This window comes from Cicer arietinum, chromosome 6, assembly GCF_000331145.2.
Source record: "Cicer arietinum cultivar CDC Frontier isolate Library 1 chromosome 6, Cicar.CDCFrontier_v2.0, whole genome shotgun sequence".
Taxonomy (NCBI): domain Eukaryota; kingdom Viridiplantae; phylum Streptophyta; class Magnoliopsida; order Fabales; family Fabaceae; genus Cicer; species Cicer arietinum.
The window spans coordinates 40529928-40554547 of NC_021165.2; the positions used below are offsets into that span (position 1 = coordinate 40529928).

At 30.9% G+C, this 24620-nt stretch overlaps 1 protein-coding gene across 1 annotated transcript in view; it reads right to left on the minus strand.

The window, feature by feature from the left end:
* The window catches only part of LOC140920732 (uncharacterized), a 37758-nt gene extending 26557 nt beyond the window's left edge, over window positions 1-11201 (minus strand). Inside the window, exon 1 of the mRNA XM_073369552.1 lies at window positions 10968-11201. Coding sequence (XP_073225653.1) covers window positions 10968-11201 — 234 coding nt within the window. The remainder of the gene's footprint in view (window positions 1-10967) is intronic.
* Window positions 11202-24620: the final 13419 nt, after the last annotated feature.

Consider the following 24620-nt stretch of genomic DNA (forward strand, 5'->3'; position numbering starts at 1 on the left):
ACTGCCTATCACGGGCCCGTACTGTTTTTCGAGGTGCCACCTATCACGGGTCTCCACGGTTTACTAAAAAGAACGTAAATTGTAATTGTACCGCCTATCACAGGCCAAAGTACTATTTACCAAGGTGCCACCTATCACGGGTCTGCACAATTTACAAAAAAGCGTAAACCATAAACGTACTGCCTATCACGGGGCCGTACCGTTTACCGAGGTGCCACCTATCACGAGTCTGCACGGTTTACAAAAACGTAAATCATAAATGTACTGCCTATCACAGGCCAAGGTACTATTTATCAAGGTGCCACCTATCACGGGTCTGCACGATTTACAAAAAGAATGAAAATGCATGAGCATATACTGACTCCATCCACGACAATCGTTAAGCAAATGCAGATATTAAAAGATTCCCCATTTTTAATACTCATTTAACTTAAACGATTTTCAAGATTTTCAGAACAAACATTAAGTAAACAAGACATTAAGAGATTCCTCATTCTTAATACTCGTTTAACTCTAATGGTTTTCAAATTCCACACAAAACAAACTCAAACATATTATCAAATTCAATCCACGATTCACACCAAAACACTTCAATTCATTTCTCCACAAAATCCAACCATACACATATCAAATTTCATAAGCATGAATTATGAACACGTCAAACTTCATTTAATCAAATTCATACACCAATGGGTTAAATTCATTTTCCGCGAAACATTCATCAATATCACCAAAACCTAACTCTAAGATTTTACCCACAAAAGCCTTAAATTCATTTTCCCCACATCAACACTTTAACCCTAACAAAATTCTTTTCCACACAACCACAGATCAGTACCTAAATGCAAACTAGAAGTTTGGAAGGAGCCCTTACCTTCACGTTAGCTTTAATGTGCGATTATAGTACCGCGAGTAAATCTGGTAAAATCTCTGCTCGCAACGTCGCTTCCAAAGTTGGTTCCCTAGCACCGTAGCGTGGTAGTGAACAACTTTCCCTTGTATCTCTTTGCGAAACGAGGCTTAGATCTAGATGAAACGGGGAGGTTTGTGTTTGACGGTTTTGAAATCCCTAACACCGTTTTTCTTCGTTTTCGAAACAACGAGGAAGTATGAAGCTGAGAAGTCCTTGTTTTCTTACCCACTAAGCCTTAGGTTTCTATTCTTGAACAAAAGGAAGAAACGAAAATGAAAATGGAAGAAGGAGGAAGAAGGTGGTCACGCGAGGCAGAGGAGGAAGATGGACTTTGTTTCTTTCTTTCTTTCCCTTTATCTTTCTTTCTTTTTCCTTCCTTTCTATTTCTTTTCTTTCTATTTCCTTCTCTTTTCCCTCCACACAAACATATATATATGTATTTATATATATTAATTACTTTTAACAAATCTCTCCAAATATCTAGATATTTATTAAAATTACCCTTTCACTCATAAGGCATTAAATTTTTCGTAAAGGATTCACCGTACTTAATTTAATTTATTTATCGACGAGTAATTTTAATCGGGCATCAAATATCTTTTTGGTCATATAAACTCCAAAATATTAATAACTTTGGCTAAAAAGCCTCCAAGTTCAATACCAAAATACACTAAAATACATAAAATATACTTTATAATTATGGGTCTTACATATAACATATAACATTTGTTATTTAGATTGCTCATGTAGTTCAATCACATAATCCAAAGCATCCATATAACAAAAACTAATCACGAAATTTATTAACATGTATTCTAAAATAATTTTAAAACCAAATTAATTATTTAAAATCATATTTCATTAATAAAATAGTTTATATTAAAATTTGGGGTGTTACAATTCTCCCCTCCTAAAAGTAATTTCGTCCTCGAAATTTGTAGTGAATAGTACATAACTAATATCTAATTAATCACCCTCATTATTCAAACTTAGTCTATAAACATTTTTAAGGCATTCACTACTTATTTAAGCATAATATGTCAAAAATCAATTAGTTTAGCATAATAGGCTAACATGACACCATAAATCAATTAAACACATCATATTCAACAACAACATACCACATTCAATTTGATCAAATAACCCATATATCAAATACGGTATCAACTTCAACTAACTTCTCAAACAATATGCTACAAGATATATATAAATATATTATTCATGTTCTAAACCTATTTCAAAATATATATATATATATATATATATATATATATATATATATAAGTAATAATTTTAGTTAGGTAATTAATGCCTCAAATATTTGTGTCCATTTCTTATATATGCATTTGATATTCATTTTTTATGTCATTTATTCTTGATATTTGTTTTCATATACGATATAAAGATTGAAAGCAATATAAACAATGTAGGAATAGAGGAGTCAATATAAGTTGTGCCACATGTCGGTCAGATCCAATTCAAGTATTCTTTTGTCAATAATATTTTTATATTTATTTTGATGTATGTAACTATTTATTTATAATTTTTGAATATTTACCTATTTTATGAGAATATATGTATATCATAATTATATTCTTGTGGTATGATCTTACCTTCTATAGCTTTCTTTGATAAAAATTTATAATAAAAAAAAATGTTTCTCTATTTATAATATATTAAAACAATCTCCCAACTATATTGACACTTCATCTAAATTTTGTCACATCAAACATATTATGATGTGGCACCTTCAAAATTTTTCTTGCCGCCACTCTTCTCTAAGACTACATTGCATTCATTCTTCCATTAATTTATATTTCCTTTTTATTCTTTTTTTTTGTTCTTTCACAATTTTATAACCAAATCCAACTATCTCCCAACTCATTAATACATAATTATATCATATAATAAATTTGGTAACTCACATTTGTCTTCAAAAATCATTTGGCTTTATATCATAGAATTTATTGCATCCTAAGTAACTCCCATTTGTAAACGTTCATTCAATCAACAAATTGAAAGATCTCAATATGTGAGTTCTATAGCTTCATTGTTATAATGTTTCAATTTCTTGGAGTTCATAATATATTAGTTTGATAACTTGTATATTATTAGTCTAACTTATTGTAGTATGATGGTTGTTAATATTTCAAAATGTCTTTCCCAAATACACTATTTAAAGGTCATTGCATAGTATTGAGTAATTTTTCTTTAACGACATACCAATTTTTATGAATGTTACATTTCTAAACTATTTCAACTTTGATATTTTATTTTTTCTATATTTTAATATTTACAACTCAAATTTCATTTTAAATTGTTTTACTAAAGGATCTATCATATTTTTCCTTGGAAATTTTCAAAAGGTTATCTAATAAAAGACTTGCAATTTTTTTTCATCTTAAAAAATATTATTTGGTTGAATATCAAATATGAGCGAACAAACAATAACATATCATGAGATAATTTGATTTATACAAACTTTTACATAATTCTTGAAACACATTGTCTATTTCATTTAAACATATTTCAAAAGATAATAGAAAATTTTAGTATATTAATATCAGAGAAATTTTAGTATATGTTTATAAAATACGAAGCCTAAATTAATTAGTTAAAGATAAATATTTTAACTTCAATTTTTTAAATCATTATCAATTATCTTGAACATATCTGGAAAATGTGATAGAAAATTACAATGAACATCGTACTAAAGATGATTACTTTTTAGTTTTCTCTAATGTGCATAGATAAGACCATATTGCACCATGCATAAATTTATTTTTCACAATTGGATCCTTAAGTCTCATAATATCTCATTTGATCCAATGATAAAACTTATTAATCCAATGGTCAATAGATTTTTGTGCATGATGTAAAGCTTACCTCACTTGTGTAACATAAATTTTCTCTACTTCTAATATATCATTCAACAACTATTACCTACGAATCATCTCTGCTTCTAAATTCAAATAATGATATTTATAAAGTTAAAGTACAATTTAATCTTAATTTAATATATCAAATATTACCGTACAAAGCGTAGGTCAATTGTAACACCCTAAATTTTACAATAAACTATTTTATTAGTCTAATACGATTTTAAATAATTAATGATGTTAAAATTATTTTAGAATATATGATGATAAATTTTTTGACTAATTTTCGTTATATAGATGATTTCTATGATGTTCTAGTTTTATAAATATTAGATTAAATGAGGGATATAAATAATAAATAATAAATTTTATATTTTATTATTTGATATGTTTTTTTTTAAATAAAAGTATTTTAGTTTAATATATATTTTAAAGAAAAAGATTTTATGCGATTTTACTTGTATATACACGTACCCAATTAATGTAATATTTTTTTGTGCGGTTGACTGATGTTAAATATGCACGTAGTTATATTTCAATTATTTATAACTATTTTCTATTTTTAGTTATTTTTTTATAAATAATTATCTTGAGATATAATTGATATTGTGTTTGATTTCCTTTATTTTTATATACTTGTTATGACATTGTGATTTTATATATATTTATTAAGATTTAGTAATTAATATAAAGTGTTGATGTTATATTTATTTATTTTATAATTTCGAATATTCTCTAATGATGGTAATATTTTAATTTGAGTATTTTGAAAAATAAGTATTATAGGAATTATTTTGAATATGAGGGTTTTGATTATTAATGTATTTTAAAAGATTAATTACTTTATTTTATAAAATATTGCTTTTGAAATATTAGTAATACTGGTAATTAAATTATGTTTTTTTTAAAGTATTAAAATATATATACATACATATATATATATATATATATATATATATATATATATATATATAAATAGAAGAAATAAGTAAAATTTGTTTTATGGATTAGACATATATTTAAGATTAAAATCTAATTAAATAAAAAAATATTAATTGAAAATAACAAGAAAGAAGGGCATGAGAAACAAAGAGTAACTTGGACACAAAATAGGGCAACCGCACATTGAGAGAAAAAGAAGAAAACTTATATTGTTCATTGATGATTGTCCCAGAAAAGTTTCTCAATTTTTGTCCAAATTTCAGCATGTTGTTTTACTCTTTTAGCTATTCAATTAAACACAATTTTCCAGATTTTTAACAACCCCAATTTCTCCATGACATACCCGACTTCTCCGTTTATAGAATTCGTTATTTTGCATCGTTTTTCTTTACCGTAAGTCCGATTTGAGTGGAACCAACGTCAAAACGATCGTGTGAAAAGTGGCTATATTATCCACTGATTTATTTTCTGATTTATGGTAATTTTCCTTGACCGAATTTTGAAATTTAGTTTTTAGAGTATTTTCTCATAATTTATTTTTGACGTTTACTCATAAACTGCCGAGTTAGATCGATTAAAGGACAAAAAGTCAAAGAACAAATATTGTTTGCTCGTGGAATCGTACTCGTGTGTGAAAATGTTGAAATAAGGTAAGGGGTGAGAGAATGTTTGAATTCATGAGTATAATATATTGTGAGATGAACGGGAAAACCATATTTCCCAACAATTCATCCGGGACTCGCTACGTATGCCAGTTGCCCTTTGAGAGAAAAATTGATTACAATGAAATATGAGAATTGTGATATTAAAATGTGAAATAGAAATTTTTCTAAGATGTTGATTGATTTAATTTTTGATACTTGTGTGATAGTTGATATTTGTCATTATTGTGATGTTGGATGTTGAATGAAATTATGTGCATATTTTGATTAGACGAATTTATGTAATGTGATAATAAAAGATGGATGCATTATGTGATATATGTTTACGTGATGATAATGATGATTTTTGATTGATGATAGTGATGTTATAAAATTGTGATGAATTTATATGATGATCATGATTATGTATGATTTATGATATTATAAAATTGTGATGAGAATGTTGAAGTACTTGATAGTTGATGAGATATTGATGATTTCTAAAGACGATGCTCTTAATGGAGTAGTCTAAGCTAATCAGAGGAGAAAATAAATATTGAGAATTTGTGAAGTGGATATTATTTTGTCAACATATAGGTAGGGCATGACAAGCCTAAGTGACTTGGAGGTCGCACTCCAAATGTCGGGAGCTACCATCCAAATTACCCTCCTTTGAGTTATGAAAACCCTCCAAAACCTTGAGATCGTCTTTCAAAGCCCAACTATCTCTTCATACCGGCATTCTTTTCAAGATTACCCAACATTGCATCTTCTTGTAATTTTGCATTGGTTTTATTTTTCCTTCTAACTAGGAAGGTTTATCACCACTATCATATGAGAGTGTTCCTTCTCACTAGGAAGGTTTATCACCACTATCATATGAGAGTGTGTTGGGTGTCTTTTATAAGGTCGAAATAAAATTCTCAAAACCAAATTTTTGTTTTGTTTTTTGTCTGTGATGACCAAGTCTTTTTCACTTGCATTTAATTACTTTTAAATTTTTTTTAATCAAATAAAATATGATCTTTTAGTTTATCATTATCACATACATATATAACACATATACGTTGCGAGTGTGGGTTTTTTAATACACAATCAAATCTTGGAAAATATTTGTTTTTGGTTGTTCATAGCTTATTTTTTTTTCATAATCAATCGTTTAATATCTTCTAGAATTTATACCGTACAATTAATATATATATTTATTGATATTCTTATTAATGGAATTATTATGTTAAATTATAAATTGTTTACAAATTATCAATTATACATATTTATTTATTATAATATCCTACTTCTTTTTTAAAAGTAGCTAAAATGTCTTATTATGAAAAGAAAAAAAAAATTAAAATGTCTATTTTTAACTACTTCAAGAGGTAGTATCCCTGTTCTACGACCACTTGAAGAAATTTTTTTTGGTACAGTAAGAGGTCCCATCCCGGAAATGCTACCATGTACACGTTTTTTTATATCTTTTTTCTCATTTTAATCCTTGAATAATTGATTATTTAATAAATTAAAAATAATTATAATATTTTAAAAAATAAAATAACAAATAACATGTTATATTATTTTAGCAACTCCCTCATATTTTATAGATAAATTTATATTACTATATCAACCATTTCCTATTTTACAGATAAATTAGCCTCTCAATTATATTTTGTTAACTATTTTCTTCTATTTTTTCTCTAGATCTAATAAATAAAAATTAATAAAAATAATAATAATAAAAATAATTATAATTAAAAATAGTAAATTATATTAAAAATATGAAACAAAATAAACTACATTGAAGGAAAAAAATACATCAAATTTAAATTAATCATGTCTAGCTAAATGACTTCCAGTTCCACTTATAGGAACTATTAAAAAAAATTAATATTGTTCGATAGATACAAATATGCATGAGCTTAGACTGTACTTCACAATATGGTATCATTCTAATTCTGAAGTACTTGAATAGGGGGCTTGATACTATGCCACCATCCCGTTGGACGGACAATTCAAATTAGCCCTGTCCTCATAGATCCTTCAACTCAACCCGAGACACATATACGCGACAGTCGAGGTAAACGTGTGTTGCATGGTAGCTCTCGACTTTTAGAGTGCTACCTCCAAGTCACCTAGAAAGCCCCCACCCGAATACCTCTAAGGTCTAACAATCTTGCCTTAAGGCACAAGAGTAGACCGCCACGATCAGGCTCAATTGAATTGTACTTCCGAGAAATCACTTAGCCTAGACTACTCTGTTAAGAACATCATCTTTAGCACAAGGGAATCATCAATTATGGGGTACTTCAATATTCTCATCTCAATTTTATAAAATCATTAATCATACATAGTCATGGTCATCATATAAACTCATCACAAATTGGTAACATCACTATCATCAATCAAACATCATCATTATCATCACATAAACATATGTCATACAATGCATCGATTTTTTATAATCACATCACATAAATTTGTCCAATCAAACATATGCACAAAATTTTATCAACATCCAACATCACAATAATATCAAAAACAATCGAAAATTAAATCAATCAACACCTTATAAATATTTTTATTTAATATTTTAATCTCACAATCCTTATATTTTCATATTAATTATTTTATATATCAAAGAGCTACTACTGTACGTAGCGAACCCCAAATAAATTGTTGGGAAATACAGTTTTTCCGTTCATCTCACAGTATATTATACTCATGAATTCAAACGCTCTCTAACCCCTTACCTTATTTAGACGATTTCTCAAACACAGAAGTCGATGGAAATTTTCAAAAGCAACTACATATCGACAACGTACAACAAGCGAATCCGAAGAACGCAAGTTCACAAAATCGTTGAGACGTGACTGATAAATTATGTGGAGAATAAAATAAATTATAACTAATTAATAATAATTTTAGGAACAAAAATGGAATCAAAACGACGAGAAAAAAAGCCGAAAAAGTCTCCCCGACTCGTCGGAGCATCGGAAGGGTTCGACGTCAACTTCACCCAAAAATACACATGAGTAGTACTTCTTGAAGGTTTCGACGAGAGGAATCCAAAAATGATGCCAGTTTTTTGAGACAACAAACATGGTGATCAGAGTAAGCCAAAAATAGCTCGCCCAAGGAAAGAAATGCAGTTGTTTATAATTAAACGGAGCCATGATCGATAAAATTGATGCTAAAAATGGATTCAGTGACCTTTTTTGTGTGGGTAGAGGTTGAGATCGTTTCAAAATGGCAAAGAATTTGAGAGAAAAGTGGTTTGCTGCGATTTCGCTGCCATTAGTCTGATTTTCATTTTTTATTTGAGAGAAAAGTGGTTTGCTGCGATTTCATTTTTTATTTATAGAAAAATATATAAAATAATAAAATATAATATTTGTTATTTATGTCACTTATTTAGTCAAATATATACAAAATTAGCATATCATAGAAAGCTCCCATATAACAAAAGTTAGTCACAAAATGTATCCACATTTATGTTCTAAAATAGTTTTAATACCAAATTAATTATCTAAAATCCTATTTCATTAAGAAAGTATTTATTATAAAACTTGAAGTGTTATATTGAGACCCTTGAAAAAAATTTGCATTGGATTTGACACCTGAAAGCTCCTGAGATAATTAAGTTTTTGGCTTGGTTGGGTATTCACAATTCAACCCCCACATGTGATGTTTTGCATCATTGACATATCTTGTAGTCTAATATATGTACCCAGTGTATGAATGACAAATCAATCTTTCTTGCATTACATTAGAGATTGCACTATCTCTCGTGAACGATCCTACGCTTTTCAATCACAACAATTTCAATTTCTTGAAGTCGAATGCCTCTGGATGTTATAGCTTTTTTTTTTTTTTGCTGTTATTTGGAGGACCTAGAGAGCTAGGAATTCCATTTGTATTGCTAAAGAATCTTTTCTATTTTTTAAACTTAGTTCAACTGTACATTCTCTAAACTCTTTAATTAGAAGTTGTTATCCATCTCAATCACAACAATTTCAATTTCTTGAAGTCGAATGCCTCTGGATGTTATAGCTTTTTTTTTTTTTGCTGTTATTTGGAGGACCTAGAGAGCTAGGAATTCCATTTGTATTGCTAAAGAATCTTTTCTATTTTTTAAACTTAGTTCAACTGTACATTCTCTAAACTCTTTAATTAGAAGTTGTTATCCATCTCATACTAATTAGAGAGAGCTTAGGATGATGTCTTGGAATGATTCCTGCGAAGAGGTTATGATTTTTAATGTTGATGTCAACGCTATTGTAAACTTTAGTGTTGCAGGTTTGGTGATATATGAAAATGACGATTGGATAATTGATTTTCATGGTCAAGTTGACTATAGTAATAACCTTAATGGTGAATTATTAGCCACTTTGCATGGACTTCGAATTAATTGATGATTGAGAACTCTTAATCTTGTTTTTATTCAGAATCCCTCCTTGCCATAACGTTTGTAAATGAAATGGTTCAGCCATTTCACAAGTTCATCGTTGTTAAGTATGAAATTAGGTTTGCATTAAGGAGGAAATGCAGTGTGGAGTTGCAACATATTCTTAGAAAAAGAAATCAATGCGCTGACTTTTTTTTGCTGAAAGTGGATCTTCTAAACTTGACTTTCTAAAGATTGTTCCATCCCCGTCGGTGGAGCTCACTTCGTCTTTACTTGCAGTTACTTTGAGAATCTCTTTCTCAAGGGAGTAGTTATTTTTTAGCTTGTTTTTGTTTCTCCTTTTTTCTTCTGTTACAAAAAAAAAAGTACAACTGACTATACTAATTAAAAAAAGATAAAATAACCCTCGCAGTCGCTTAACTTTATTTCATGTAATAATTCAGTCATTTATTTATATTTTTACTGATTTGAACCTTTATTTAATTTTAAATAATAATTTGATCTTTTATGTTTTAAAATGTCAACAATGTTATCATTTTTTTTACAAATATTCAGAAAGTTCATCGTCATCTTCAAACAAAACTTAAATGGTTTGTTTGAGTTCCAAATTAAAATTTTATAAACCATATTTTTATTACTTGTATTTTGAGATTTTTGAATTAATTTTTTTTTATTTAAGTCATCCCAACTTTAAAAAAGTATTTTTGTGGAGAAAGTTTTTAAAATGTTTGCAAAATATTATTAAAAAAATTAAAAATATGTGAACAATTAAAAATGTTTCATTTTTACAAGAACTAAAAATGGTAATATTTTTAGAATAAATGCACATGTGATCCTATGTTTACCCAATTTTCTTTTAACTCATTTAATTAAGAACTTATTTGACAACATAATTGGTCCAATAAACCCTCCCTTAAATTGACCTGCAACATGCAGTCAGATTACTTCTGGTGGCATGCAAACTCCAAGCAACGTACTCTCTTAATCTCAAGAATGCTTCCAGCTTAATGGGTTTAGTCATTATGTCAACAATTTTATCTTTTGAACCCCAATGTACTAACTCAACAACTCCATTTTTTTGTTAAATTGCAAAAAAAAAAAAAAACAAGAAATCTCATGTCAATCTAATTACTTCTACCATGAAAAATAGGATTCTTTGAAAATTTAATAGTTGAACTATTGTCAAAAAATACCATAGTGCACTTACTTTGTTCATGGCCAAGGTTTTCCAGAATCTTACGCATCCACACAACTTGACACATACAAAAAGTTGTAGCTATGAACTCTGCTACAGTGGTGGAGAGAGTGACCATTGGTTGCTTCTTTGAGGACCCAGCCAAAACACCTGATCTTAATAAGAACACATAATTTGACGTACTTTTTCGATCCTCAATATCTCCTGCATAGTCCTTATCATAATAGGCCATCAAACTCTCTTCTCCTCTTCTCTTTTTGATCCTGAAGAATCTCTAACTCAACAATGCCCTTTAAGTATTGAAGTGTTCTTTTCACTACATGTTGATGCAACTCAGTTGGCCTCTCCATGAATCGGCTAAATAAACTCACCACATATGCCAAGTCTAGTTTGGTGGCAGTTAAATACATGAGACTAGCCACCATTTACTTATAAATAGTAGCATCAACATTGATACCTTCTTCATCCGTCACAAGTTTGAATCCTAGAACAATTGGGTACTTCATAGGATTGCAATGCTTCATGCCAAATATGTCCAACACTTCTTTAGTGTGACACTGTAAACCCCAAAATAATATATAATAATTTATACTAGATTTTTGAAAAAGATAATTTACAGCAGATAAAGAAATTTTGTTTCCAAGAAAATAAAAACTTTTGTAACTAATTTAGTATATCACGTTCCTCAAAGTACACGTGGAACAATTCAAACTTTATTCCTAAATTAAAACAGTGTAATGTCAATGAACTTGATTTAACTAATATTTTTGAATTTAATTCCAAAACTTACTAGAACTTATAAGATTTTCATACAAAAAGTCTTTGATAATTAAATAATTAAATACAACTCATGACTCTCATTCCTGATATCACTTATCAGAGCGGAGCTTCTCCTAAACTTGAAGTTTAAGATTTATTTACCTGTATTAAGTGCGATTTTGCAAAAGTAAGGCCAAACCAATCAAACACAAACAACGAAGGAGGTGAGTTTCGAAATCATGTCAATAGTATAATATAAGTAAGAAGAACCCACAATTAATCATAATAAAATTGTATCATATATCACATAAACATTCCTCAAGAAAAAATATCACATTAAAAAGTCAAAATCGCTCAAGGAAAAATCAATACATTTTAGTATAATATGAAATCCACTAAGATAAATTATTATCACATACGGTACATATTAGTTACAACAAAACAATCACAAGAAAATGCAATGCAATGCATCAACTTATACTCTACTTGCATGGTGACATTGTACCATTTTAACTCTGAAGTACTTGGTTAGGAGACTTGATACTATGCCACCATGCAAGTAGACGAACAATTCAAATTGGTCATGTGTTTATAGATCCCCTCAACTCAACTCAAGACTCATATACGCGATTCGAGGTAAATTGTGTTGCATGATAGCTCCCAACATTTTGAGTGTTACCTCCTAGTCTCCTAGGAATTCCCAATCCGAATATCTCCAAGATCTAACAATCTTTCCTTAAGGCTCAACAGTAGACCAACACGATCAAGCTCATTCAGTTGTACTTCCCCGAAATCACTAGGCTTGTCAGATCCTACCTATATGATGACAAAATAATATCCATTTCAAAAATTCTCATCAACTTCAAATATTTCCAACACCTATTTTATCCCCTCGTTAGCATAGACTACTCCATTAAGAGTATCATCTTTAGTACAAGTTAGAATCATCACTATTTAATCAATTATGGGGTTACTTCACTACTCTCATCATAAATTTATAACATCATTATCATTAATCATACATCATCATCATCATATAAACTCATCACAAATTTATAACATCACTATCATCAATCAAACATTATCATCATCACATAAACTTGTCACAAATTTATAACATCACTCTCATCAATCATACATCATCATCATCATCATCCTCACATAAACTTATCACAAATTTATAACAATAACATAAACTTGTCTAATCAAACATATGCACAAAAATCATTCGACAACCAATATCACAATAATATCAATTACCACACATTCAATAAATTTAAATCAATCAACACCTTATAAATGTTTCTATTCAACATTTTAACCTCACAAATTCCATATTTCCATATTAGTTAATTAACTAATTTATCCTCAAATGGCTACTACCGTATATAGCGAGTCATGTATGAATCATTGGGAAATACGTTTTTCCCGTTCATCTCGCAGTATGTTATACTCATGAATTTCAACGCTCTTTGTGACACTCTAAACCCTAAATAACATATATCATAACTTATACTAGATTTTTATAACTAATTTTGGATATCACGTTTCTCCCAAATCAAAAGAAACACTTTAAACATCTTTGATTCTATAAAACAGGAAATCCCCATAAACTTGATTAAACTAGAATTTCTTAATTTAGTTCCAAAAACATACTAGTACTTATAAGGTTATGATACAAAATGTCTTTTTAAGTTAAATAAGCAAAAGTAAAATACAATTTACTACTCTTATTCTTGGTATCACCTATCAGAGCAAGGTTTCTCCCAAACTTGAACTTCACGACTCATTATCCTGTAATAACTACGATTTTGCAAACGCAAGGCCAAGCCTGTCAAACACAAACAACATAGGAGGTGAGATTTGAAATCATGTTAATAGTATAGTATAAGTAAGGAGGACACGTTAATAGTTATAATAGACCGTGTCATAATCAAACTACAATATCAAAATATCTAAGCAAATAGTACCATATTATAACATTAAAGTCACTCAAGTAAAATAATTATCTAATTATAGTGTGCATAAAATCATCTAAGAGTAATTATTATTACTTTTGAAACACATCAATCACAAGGAAATGCAATGCTATGCACGGGCTTAGACTCTACTTCACAATGTGGTACCATTCTAACTCTAAAGTACTTGGTTAAGAGGCTTGTACTATGCCCCCATCCCGATGGACGCACAATTCAAATTGACCATTTCCTCATAGATCCCCTCAACTCATATACACGAAAGTTGAGGTAAACGTGTGTTGCATGGTAGCCTCCGACATTTGGAGTATTACCTCTAAGTTAGCTAAGAATTCCTGACCCGAATACCTCCAAGGTCTAACAATCTTGCCTTAAGATTCAACAGCAGACTGCCATGATCAGGCTCATTCAGTTGTACTTCAGAATCACTAGACTTGTCAGACCCTACTTATATGATGACAAAATAATCTCCACTTCACAAATTCCCAATATTTACTTTCTCTCTTCGTTGGCATATGATACTCCAATAAGACGGTCATCTCAAACACAAATTAGAATCACCATTATTTCAAAAACTATGAGTTACTTCAATATTTTCATCACAAATTTATAATATCACTATGATTAATCACACATCATCATCATCGCATAAACTCATCACAAATTTATAGCATCACCATTATTAATCATACATCATCATCATCACATAAAATTATCACAATGCATCCCTATTTTATTATCACATCACATAAACTCGTCTAATCAAACATATACATAAAATTCATTTGACACCCAATAGCATAATAGTATCAAATACCACATATTTAAAGTAATTAAATCAATCAACACCTTACAAATATTTCTATTCTATATTTTAACCTCACAATTTCCATATTTGCATATTAATTTATTTATCCCTCAATGGGCTATTTATCCCTCTAAAATAATTTTAACACCAAATTAATTATGTAAAATTCTATTATATTATTAAAATAATTTATAATAAAATTTGGGGTGTTACACTCTCTCACCCCTTACCTTATTTCGCACTTTCACAAGCAAATACGAGTCCACAAGAAAAATGTCTATGTTCTTTGACTCCTTGTCCTCCAGTCTAGTCACTATTCACACAATTGATTCGACGTTGACTTCAGTCCAATCAAACTTACGGTCAAGAACAACGGTGGGTTAAATCATTTGAATCAATGGAGGAAACAACATACCGAAACTTAGACAAAAATGGAGAAAGTTTTCTATTCTATTTTGGTTGTTATGTTTCTTCCATGCGGCTGCTCCCAATTTGTTTCTAATGTAGCGCTACTTTCTCTCTTATTATATTAGTTATTTTATTAGGTTATATTTTACTTTTTTTAAAAACATGTTAGATTATTATTAACTCAATTCATTAAACCCTATTTTTTTTTACCGTATTTTATTTTTTATTTATAATATCCAACTAATTACACACTTATTTTTATTTCTTTGCCACTAAAATAATATATTCTAAATCAATTATTTTTATTTTTATTAGCCACTAAATCAATTAAATCATTAAAAAATTAGCATATCATAGAAAACACACATAACAAAATAAATTCAATATATATTATAAAATAATTTTAACACAAAATTAATTATTTTAAAATCCTATTTCTTTAATAAAATATTTATTATAAAATTTGTGGTGTTACATTTTGCATATTTACTTTGACTTATAAAAATTCCCTTGGTGATTTGTACCACTTCCACATCAAGAACAAATTTCATTTCTCATAGATCCGCCATGTTTCATAGAGTCATTAAACCCTTCAAAATATTACACTAAAATACTATTACTTTAAAAATATATATAATATAATAAAATAAAATATTTATTATTTATATCGCTCATTTAATATAATGTGTATCAAACTAGCACATCATAGAAAACATTCATATACCAAAAATTAATCAAAAAGTTTATTAACATATATTTTATAATAATTTTAACATCAAATTAATTATTTAAAATCCTATTTAATTAATAAAATATTTTATCATAAAATTTAGGGTGTTACAATTAAGATTTTAGTCTTTTTGGTCTTTAATAGGCTTATTCTATTCCCATTTAGTTCTTAGTTAATGTGGTTAGTCTAATAAGTGCATTACACTCAACAGATTTAGATTTGGGTTATTTTGGTCTTCATTTTGCTTATTCTAAGCTATTTTGATTCTTAACAAATGTAGTTCTTCCAATAAGTGCATTACTCTCAATTGATTAAGATTTTGATAATTTTGGTCGTTAAAAGTCTTATTCTAATCCGATTTGGTTCTTAGTTAGTGTAGTTCCTCTGAAAAGTGCATTAGACTCAATGGGTTAAGATTTATGTCATTATGGTCTTTACTTTACTTATTAAAATCCATATTGGTTCTAAGAAAATGCAGTTCATCCAATAAGTGTATTATTCTAATCCATGTTTGTTCTTAGTCAATGTAGTTTGTCTAATAATTCATTAGACTTAATGGATTAAGATTTTGGTCATTTTGGTCTTTAATAGGCTTATTCTAATCTATTTTAGTTCCAAGATAATGTAGTTCGTCTAATAAGTGCATAAGACTAAATGGATTAATTTTTTTGGTCATTTTTATCTTCAATTTGCTTATTCTAAATCATTTTGGTTCTTCACTAATGTAGTTCATCCAATAAGTGCATTAGTCTCAATAGATTAAGATATTGATCATTTTGGTCTGTACTAGGCTTATTCTATTCCATTTTGGTTAAGCGGAGAGTGGTCTAATTAGGGTTGTAATACAAAGACTATTTTGATAGGAAAGACAACCACCAAAAGAGAAAAGAGAAAAGTAAACCCTATTCCTTATTTTGTTAAATCAATCTCAGAAAAACACCGATTGCGTATTTGATAACTGTTGGATCTGGTAGATTTTTGGACAGAAGGTTCGCAACATTAAGGTCTTAGTTTTCAACAGTCGAATTGGAGAAACGGCGTTTGGAGGGAGAGAAATCATGCTCGCACAACAACAAGATTTTTGGATGTTTTTCTTCTTCTTGCTTTTCATGTGTAGGCTTTAGTGCTTTATTATTTTGGTTGGTTTTAGGCACACTTTGTGCATCATTTTGAGACTCTCTTTTACCATTATTTCATTATAGTGGAGCTATTTCTGTGGTCTGGACGACCCGTGGTATTTTTACCTTTGCATCAAGGGGTTTTCCACGTTAAAATATCGGTGTTCTTTAGGCTCTTTTATTTTGATTAATTTGTTGTCATATATTTGTTGTTGCTCCTCACGGGTTCTTGCAAGTTAGGGGAATTTTATATCCGCTCTGTATTACTTGTTATTGTGTTTCTGTGTTTATTCCCCATCAGAGCTCTTGGTTAAAGGGTTATTTGACTTGCTTGAAGGATGGAGGCCAATATGAATATAATGATGGCATGCTTGAATGTTACTAATTACCATTTGTGGAAGGGCAAGATGAAAGATTTTTTTATTTGTGAAGAAAATGCATCTTCCTATTTTTAGTTCTAAAAAGCTGGATGATAAATCTAACGAAGAATGGGATTTTAAACATCAACAGTTAGGCAATATGTAAAAGATAATGTTTATAATCATATTGCTAATAAGACAAATGCAAAAATTATTTGTGATAAGATACAAACTTTGTTTGAAGATGAGCTATTGGGAGACATTTTGGTTTTATATAAAGAGTTCAACCCGTAATGGTGTTGTTTCTTTGGAACTGGCTAAGGGTGGTGTTTTGAATGAGGAAACGAGAAGGAAGACATATGGTTCTTCATCTCAATCTGAAGGTTTTGTCACTCAAAATAAAGGAAGAAGTCAGTCCAAGTCCAAGTCTAGATACAAAAATGTGGAGTGTCATTATTGTCATAAAACAGGGCACATACAGAAGAATTGTTTTCTCTAGATAAAGAGGAACAAAGGCAAGAAGGGTAAACATAAACAAATGGGTCGTGATGATGATTGTGTTACTGCTGCTACTAGTGATGATCTTGTTATTCTAAGTGACTATCAGTCAATTAATCTTGTATCTGATGAGAGCATGTGGATAATTGATAGTGTTGCTACACTACATGTTACGCCGAGGAAGGAGTTCTTCACATCTTATACTTCAAGTGAAATTGGATTTTTGAAGATGGGTAATTATGGTGTATCTAAGGTAATTGGTGTTGGTGATTTATGCTTGCAAACCAACATCAGAATGCAATTGTTGCTTTAAGGAGTCAAACATGCTCCAGATGTTCGCTTCAATTTGATCTTCGTGCATATGCTTGATGAAAGTCGTTTTGATAATCGTTTTGCTTCTGGAAAGTGGAAACTCAGTAAAGGTAACCTGGTTATGGCTAGAGGAGACAAAATTAGTAAATTGTATTGAACAGTGTGAATGTCGTGGATATGGAATCATCTTTTTGGCACCAAAGGCTTAGCCATATTAGTGAAAATGGGTTAAATTGCTTAACTAGAAAGGATGTGCTTCCAAGATTGAATAATGTAGATTTGGAGAAATATTCCCACTGTATGATTGGTAAACAAACTAAAGTCTCATTCAAAAGGCATCCTCCCTCTAGAAAGCCGGAGTTGCTTCAGTTGGTGCATTATGACGTTTGTGGCCCTATAAAGGTAAAATCTTTTAGTGGAGCACTTTATTTGTTACTTTTATTGATGATTGTTCCATGAACTATAGGTTTATGTTCTGATGACAAAAGACCAAGTGTTGGAGAAATTCAAACAATTCCATGCTTTGGATTAGAGGAAGACAAACAAGAAGATGAAACATGTTCGTACTAACAACGGTGGTGAGTATTGTGGACCCTTTGATGTTTATTGTAAACAGCAGGGTATAGAACATGAAAAGACTTCTCATAAACCTTCTCAATTGAATGGTTTAGCAGAGAGGAAGAATCGAACACTTGTTGAGAGAGTGAGATGTATGCTCTCTAAAGCTAAGTTGCCTAAACATTATTGAGAAGAGGCACTGTACACGGTGGTGCATGTTATTAATCCTACTCCTACTATCGCTTTGAATAGTGAGGTACCAGACAAGATATGGTTTTGCAAGAATGTCAAGTATGCTCACTTGAGAGTCGTTGGTTGCAAGGCTTTTGTGCATGTTCCGAAGGATGAAAGATCCAAGTTGGATGAAAAGTCAAAACAATTTATCTTCATTGGTTATGGTGACGATAAATTTGGCTACAAGTTGTACGACCCTATAAACAAAAAGGTTATCAGAATTCGTGATGTAGTTTTCATGGAAGATCAAACTATTGAAGACATTGATAAGGTGGAGATGACTACACATGAGAGAAATAACGTCTTAGTTTATGGTGATCCAATTCGGTCACCTGTTCCTTATTTGGGTACTACTGATGGTAATGTTGAGAATGATGAGCCACATGATTGTGCTGATGATCATCAACTTAGAGATGAGGTAAATATTTCAACTAGTGAAGATCATGAGTTGTCACACGATTAAAATCTTAGTGATGCTTATGAATCATCTCCAACCAAACTCAAGAGGTCTAAGTGGCAGAGACAACTATTTACAAGGTATGTATCTAATGAGTATGTGAATTTGAGTGATGAAGGAGAACCTGAGTGTTTTCGAGAGGCTATGGAGAGTGAAGAAAGTCAAAAGTGGTTGGATGCAATGCATGATGAGATGAAATCCTTGCATGATAATCACACTTATGATTTGGTGAAGTTGCCAAAAAGAAAAAGAGCTTTAGAAAACAAGTGGATCTATAGAGTGAAACTTGAGAGTAACTCAATATCTGCGAGGTATAAAGCCATATTAATGGTGAAAGGTTTCCATCAAAGAAAAGATATTGATTTTAATGAGATTTTCTCACCTGTGGTAAAATTGTCATCAATTAGAACTGTGTTGAGTTTGGCAGTTACTCTTGAATTAGAGGTATAGCAAATGGATGTAAAAAAGGCTTTCCTTCATGGTGATTTACAAGAAGAGATTTCCATGAAGCAACTTGGCGGTTTTCTTGTTGAAGAAAAGGAAGACTATGTGTGTAGACTAAGAAAGAGTCTATATGGTTTGAAGCAAGCTCCAAGGCAGTGGTACCAAAAGTTTGAGTTTGTAATGTGTGACCAAGGATACAAGAAGACTAGTTCTGACCATTGTGTATTTGTTAGAAAATTTTCTAACGATGATTTCGTTATCCTGTTATTATATGTTGATGACATACTTATTGTTAGGAAAAATATTTCCAAGAATGACAGGTTAAATAAGAAGTTGAGTGAATCCTTTGCCATGAAAGACATGGGAACAGTTAAACAGATTCTTGGCATAAGAATCATTCGTGATAGAAAAGAGAAGAAACTTTAGATTTCACAAGAACACTATATTGAGAGAGTGTTGCAAAGGTTTCAGATGAAAAACCCCAAGGTTGAGTACTCCTCTTGCTACTCATTTTAAGTTGAGTTCTAAACAAAGTCCTTCTAATTAAGATGAGAAAAGAGACATAGAAATGTGTAGCATTGTCTACAACTAAGGGATAGTTCATTGCCATTATCAAAGCATGTCAATAGTTAATTTGGTTGAAGAAATTCATACAGGAGCTTGAGTTTATTCATGATAAATATGTATTATTTGTCGATAGTCAGAGTGCTATTCATCTTAATAAGAATTCGACGTTTCATAGCAGGTCCAAACACATTGATGTAAGGTATCGTTGAATACCTGATGTTTTGGAAGCTAAGTTGTTGGAGTTGGCTAAAGTCCATACTGATTATAATGGTTCTAATATGATGACTAAAGCATTACCAAGAGAGAAGTTTGAAACTTGTTGTGATATCGTCGGTTTTGCGATTATCTCCACATAGTTGTGAGGGGGAGATATGTTGGGTATTAGGCTCCTTTCCTATGTGGAGAAAGGCCCAAATATTGTAGCTCATGTATCTCACTTATTTAAGTGGAGAGTGACCTATTTAGGATTGTAAGAGATAAACTATTTTGATAGGAAAGACAACCACCATAAGAGAAAAGAGAAGAGTAAACCTTATTCCCGATTTTATTAAATCAACCTCAGAAAAACATCTATTGTGCATTTGTTAACCGTTGGATCGGGTTGATTTATGGATAGAAGCTTTGTAACATTCAAACAACGGCCGGATTGGCAGAACGATGTCTGGAGGGAGAGAAATCATGCTCGCACAGCAGCAAGTTTTGTGGATGTTTTTCTTCTTCTTGCTTTTCATTTGTAGGCTTTAGTGCTTTGTTATTTTGACTGGTGGTAGGCACACTTTGTGCATCATTTTGAAACTCTTTTGTGTTGGTGCTAATGACCTCTATCCTTAGGAAGTTTTATACAATATTTTCAACTAGATTATCTAATTCTTTCCTAAGTGATGAACTTAATATCAAAACCAACTTGTTTAATATTAATTCCAATTTAACAGTAAAAGATTCAAAAATTTATTCAAAACTAAGATTCAAGAACACATGCATTATCAAAATAAAGAGTATAGAGATAGAAAAGTGTGCACCCTGGATTTTTATACTGGTTCGACATAAGTTTGATAGTCTACATCCAATCCTGGAATCAATTACTGATTCCAGCGTTTCCAGCAATTCACTGCCTATACATCCAACTCAACATCAATCTTCTATAAAAACCAATCTATCCCTAAGAACTACTCGCCAAGCTCTAGCAAGATCAGATTGAGGTCTCCTTTAGATGATCACACACCCTAAAAGATGACCATCAGTTTCACAATACTGGATTTCCACACACTTTCTCTTACAAAGATAATTCTTTAAAAAAAGACTAAAAACTCTTGATTCAATCACAATCAATTCTCACACTTAATATTTGCCAATAAAGTTTGTGAGTTATAACAATTTCTCTCAAAGTGTATTATTTGAAAAGTTCAGTTCTTTCTATGTATTCTGTAATTGTGATGAAAATTGTGATTGATTTAGTTTATATAGTTTCAGAAAAACTTCAGACAAATCGATTTATTAATGTGTATTACCAGCTTAATCGATTTCCTAATTGATTTCGCGTTTCTTGTTTTTCTTTAAATTCTTGAAAACAGATGAACTAATCGATTTGCTAATCGATGTTTTTAATGCATAAATCAGAAATTTATACTCAGTTCATCTCAGAGTCGATTGAGTAATCGATTTATAATTGTTTTGTTCAAAATGTAAGATCAAACAATCGATTACTCAGTCGATTCATGTTTACTAACATAATCAATTTGGCAATGGGCTAATGTCTCCCGGTAACTCAGATACTCAATCCAATCGATTTGCCAATCGACTGATTTCCTCCTGTAACTCAGTTACTTAATCAAATCGATTTGCCAATCGACTGATTTCTTCCTGTAACTCAGTTATTTAGTTACAATCGATGTGCCAATCGAATATGTAGTATGTCTATGATAAATGATAAACTGATTCATTTATGCAATCGATTATCCAATTGATTTAGTTTAATCACAGAACTCAGGTCTGATAAAACCTGTTTAAGTAATCGATTTGCTAATCGATTAACTCAGTGAAAGCTTGGTTCTGTGAATCAGAAAATCGATTGACCAATTGATTAGTGGAAAACTTGTAACTTAAGAAAAGTATATCAATCGATTGTTCAATCGATTACTCAGTTGATATCATCCTTTAAGTAATTGATTGCCCAATCGATTGACTTAGTTAAAACTTGGTTCTATGACTCAGAAAATCGATTGACCAATTGATTAGTGGAAAACTTGTAACTTAAGAAAAGTATATCAATCGATTGTTCAATCGATTACTCAGTTGATATCATCCTTTAAGTAATTGATTGCCCAATCGATTGACTTAGTTAAAACTTGGTTCTATGACTCAGAAAATCGATTGCCCAGTTGATTTCCCAATGGATTGATTAACATACTTATTTTATGATTTCAGTTTTTTTTAATTGGCAAATATTAGATTGTGAAATCATAATGATGAATCTAACTAATAAATACTATTAACACTAGACACATTTACACATAATCTTCAAGCCTTGTATGATATGATCAATCTTTGCTTGATTGCTTGAGATCCAAGTTTTGTCCAAGTGTAGTGTTTGATTCTTTCCTGAAATGTATCTCAACTCAAACTATTAGATTAATCAGATAATGCATATACATTGTATGTTTGGGAGTTACATCAAAAACACAGAGGCATATATTTTACAATCTCCCCCTTTTTGATTAAATGACAAACATACAATTTAACTTTGAGTTTACATTTCAACATTGAAACTTAACATTATAATAATTCTTATTTAAACTCCCCCTGAATTTTAGCATTCATAATTCATTTCAATTTCAGATTCATTCTTTATTTAAACTTCCCCTGAATTTTAGAATTCAGAGTTCATTTCAGTTTCAGATTCAATTTCCAGTATTCATAAGTAAGCATAAGCACAAGTTAACTTTTTGAGTAAGCATAAGCACAAGTTAAATTCATTCTCCCCCTTTGTCATTAAATTCAAAAAGAAAATACAAGAGAGAATAAGAGATATACTGAAGAAAAAAAATTACAAAACAATAAAGAAAAAAAATGCCAAAAAAAAATCTAGGGTTGTTCCTTATTAGTAGTGGGGGAAGGGGGTTCATCATCTTGATTGGCCACCTGTGTGCCAACGTCAGCTATGTCCTCAAAGGACATCTTAAGACCTAAATGGTCTTGGATGGCATCTACATCCTGAACAATTGAGTTGAGGGTTGTCTAGAGTCGCACAAGAGAGGCTTCCACCTTAGCATTGTGTTTGGCTTGGGACTCTATAAATTCCAACAACTTAGCTAGAACCTCATATTGGGGTTCAGCTTGCTCAGGTTGCTCAGCACTTGGTTGTGCCCTTGTCCAAATACCATTTATCCTTTTCAACTGCATTTGGTTGACAGTTGATTCCCCAAAAATCGGTGTTGTTTTAACTGATTCTTCATTGACAACTGAAATTTTAAAGTGTCTCAGAATCTTTGTGATAAGTTGAGGGTAGGGAAGCATTTGCTTTCGTTGTGCTGACTCTAACATTTTAGCCAGCACAATCCAAGCCCAACTCATCTTTAGTTCCTTGTAAAGGCCCCAAAGAAGAGTGATGTCCAGCCTTTGAATTACAGCATGATTCCCTGATCTAGGTACTAACATCCTGGTTAGCACATACATCAGCAATCTGTGCTGAATCTTCATTTGACCAATGGGAAGAGAGATACCTTCCACAAATCCTTCAACCATTAGGTCTTGAATTGCAGTGTGTCTGTCTACTGATGTTTCCCAAGCATCATCAGTAGAGTCGGGATTGGTCCTGCCATCCACAGCTTCTCCATAAAATGGCAATCCTGACAGCCTTGAGAACTCTCTAAAGGTCATGGAGATTTTCTTCCCTTTTACTTCAGACTCAATTCCAAAAGTTGTGAGTGTGAAGTTGGAGTAGAAAGCTCTAATGAGCCTTGGATAGATTTCTAGAGAGCAGGATAGAAAATCTACCAAACCATGAAATCTTAGATGGTTTTGGAATGTGAAACCATTTGAATCAAAATAGGCAAAATCCAGAGTTCTTGCCTCATGGATTTTCCTATTTAAGAAAACAGGAGGAAGAACAACGTCTTCAACAGGTTTGCTTTTGGGAGGTTGAATCTTATTTGGTTGGGGGGAAGATATAGTTTCCTTCTTTTTCTGGGTTGTCCCCTTCATGGCATCCCCCATTAGTTTTTCAGATTGAGGAACCTTCCTCTTTTTTGTCGTTCCTTGATCAATTGCAATTGCCTTCCCTTTATCCTTTGCTAATACCTTATGAGTAGGTATAGAGACCCTTTTGGCAGGAGAGGAAGGAGGTTGAGGAGAAGGGGTTCTTCCACTAGATGTTGAGGAAGAATCTAGGGAAATGGATTTTGAAGAAGATGATTGTGGTTTCTCA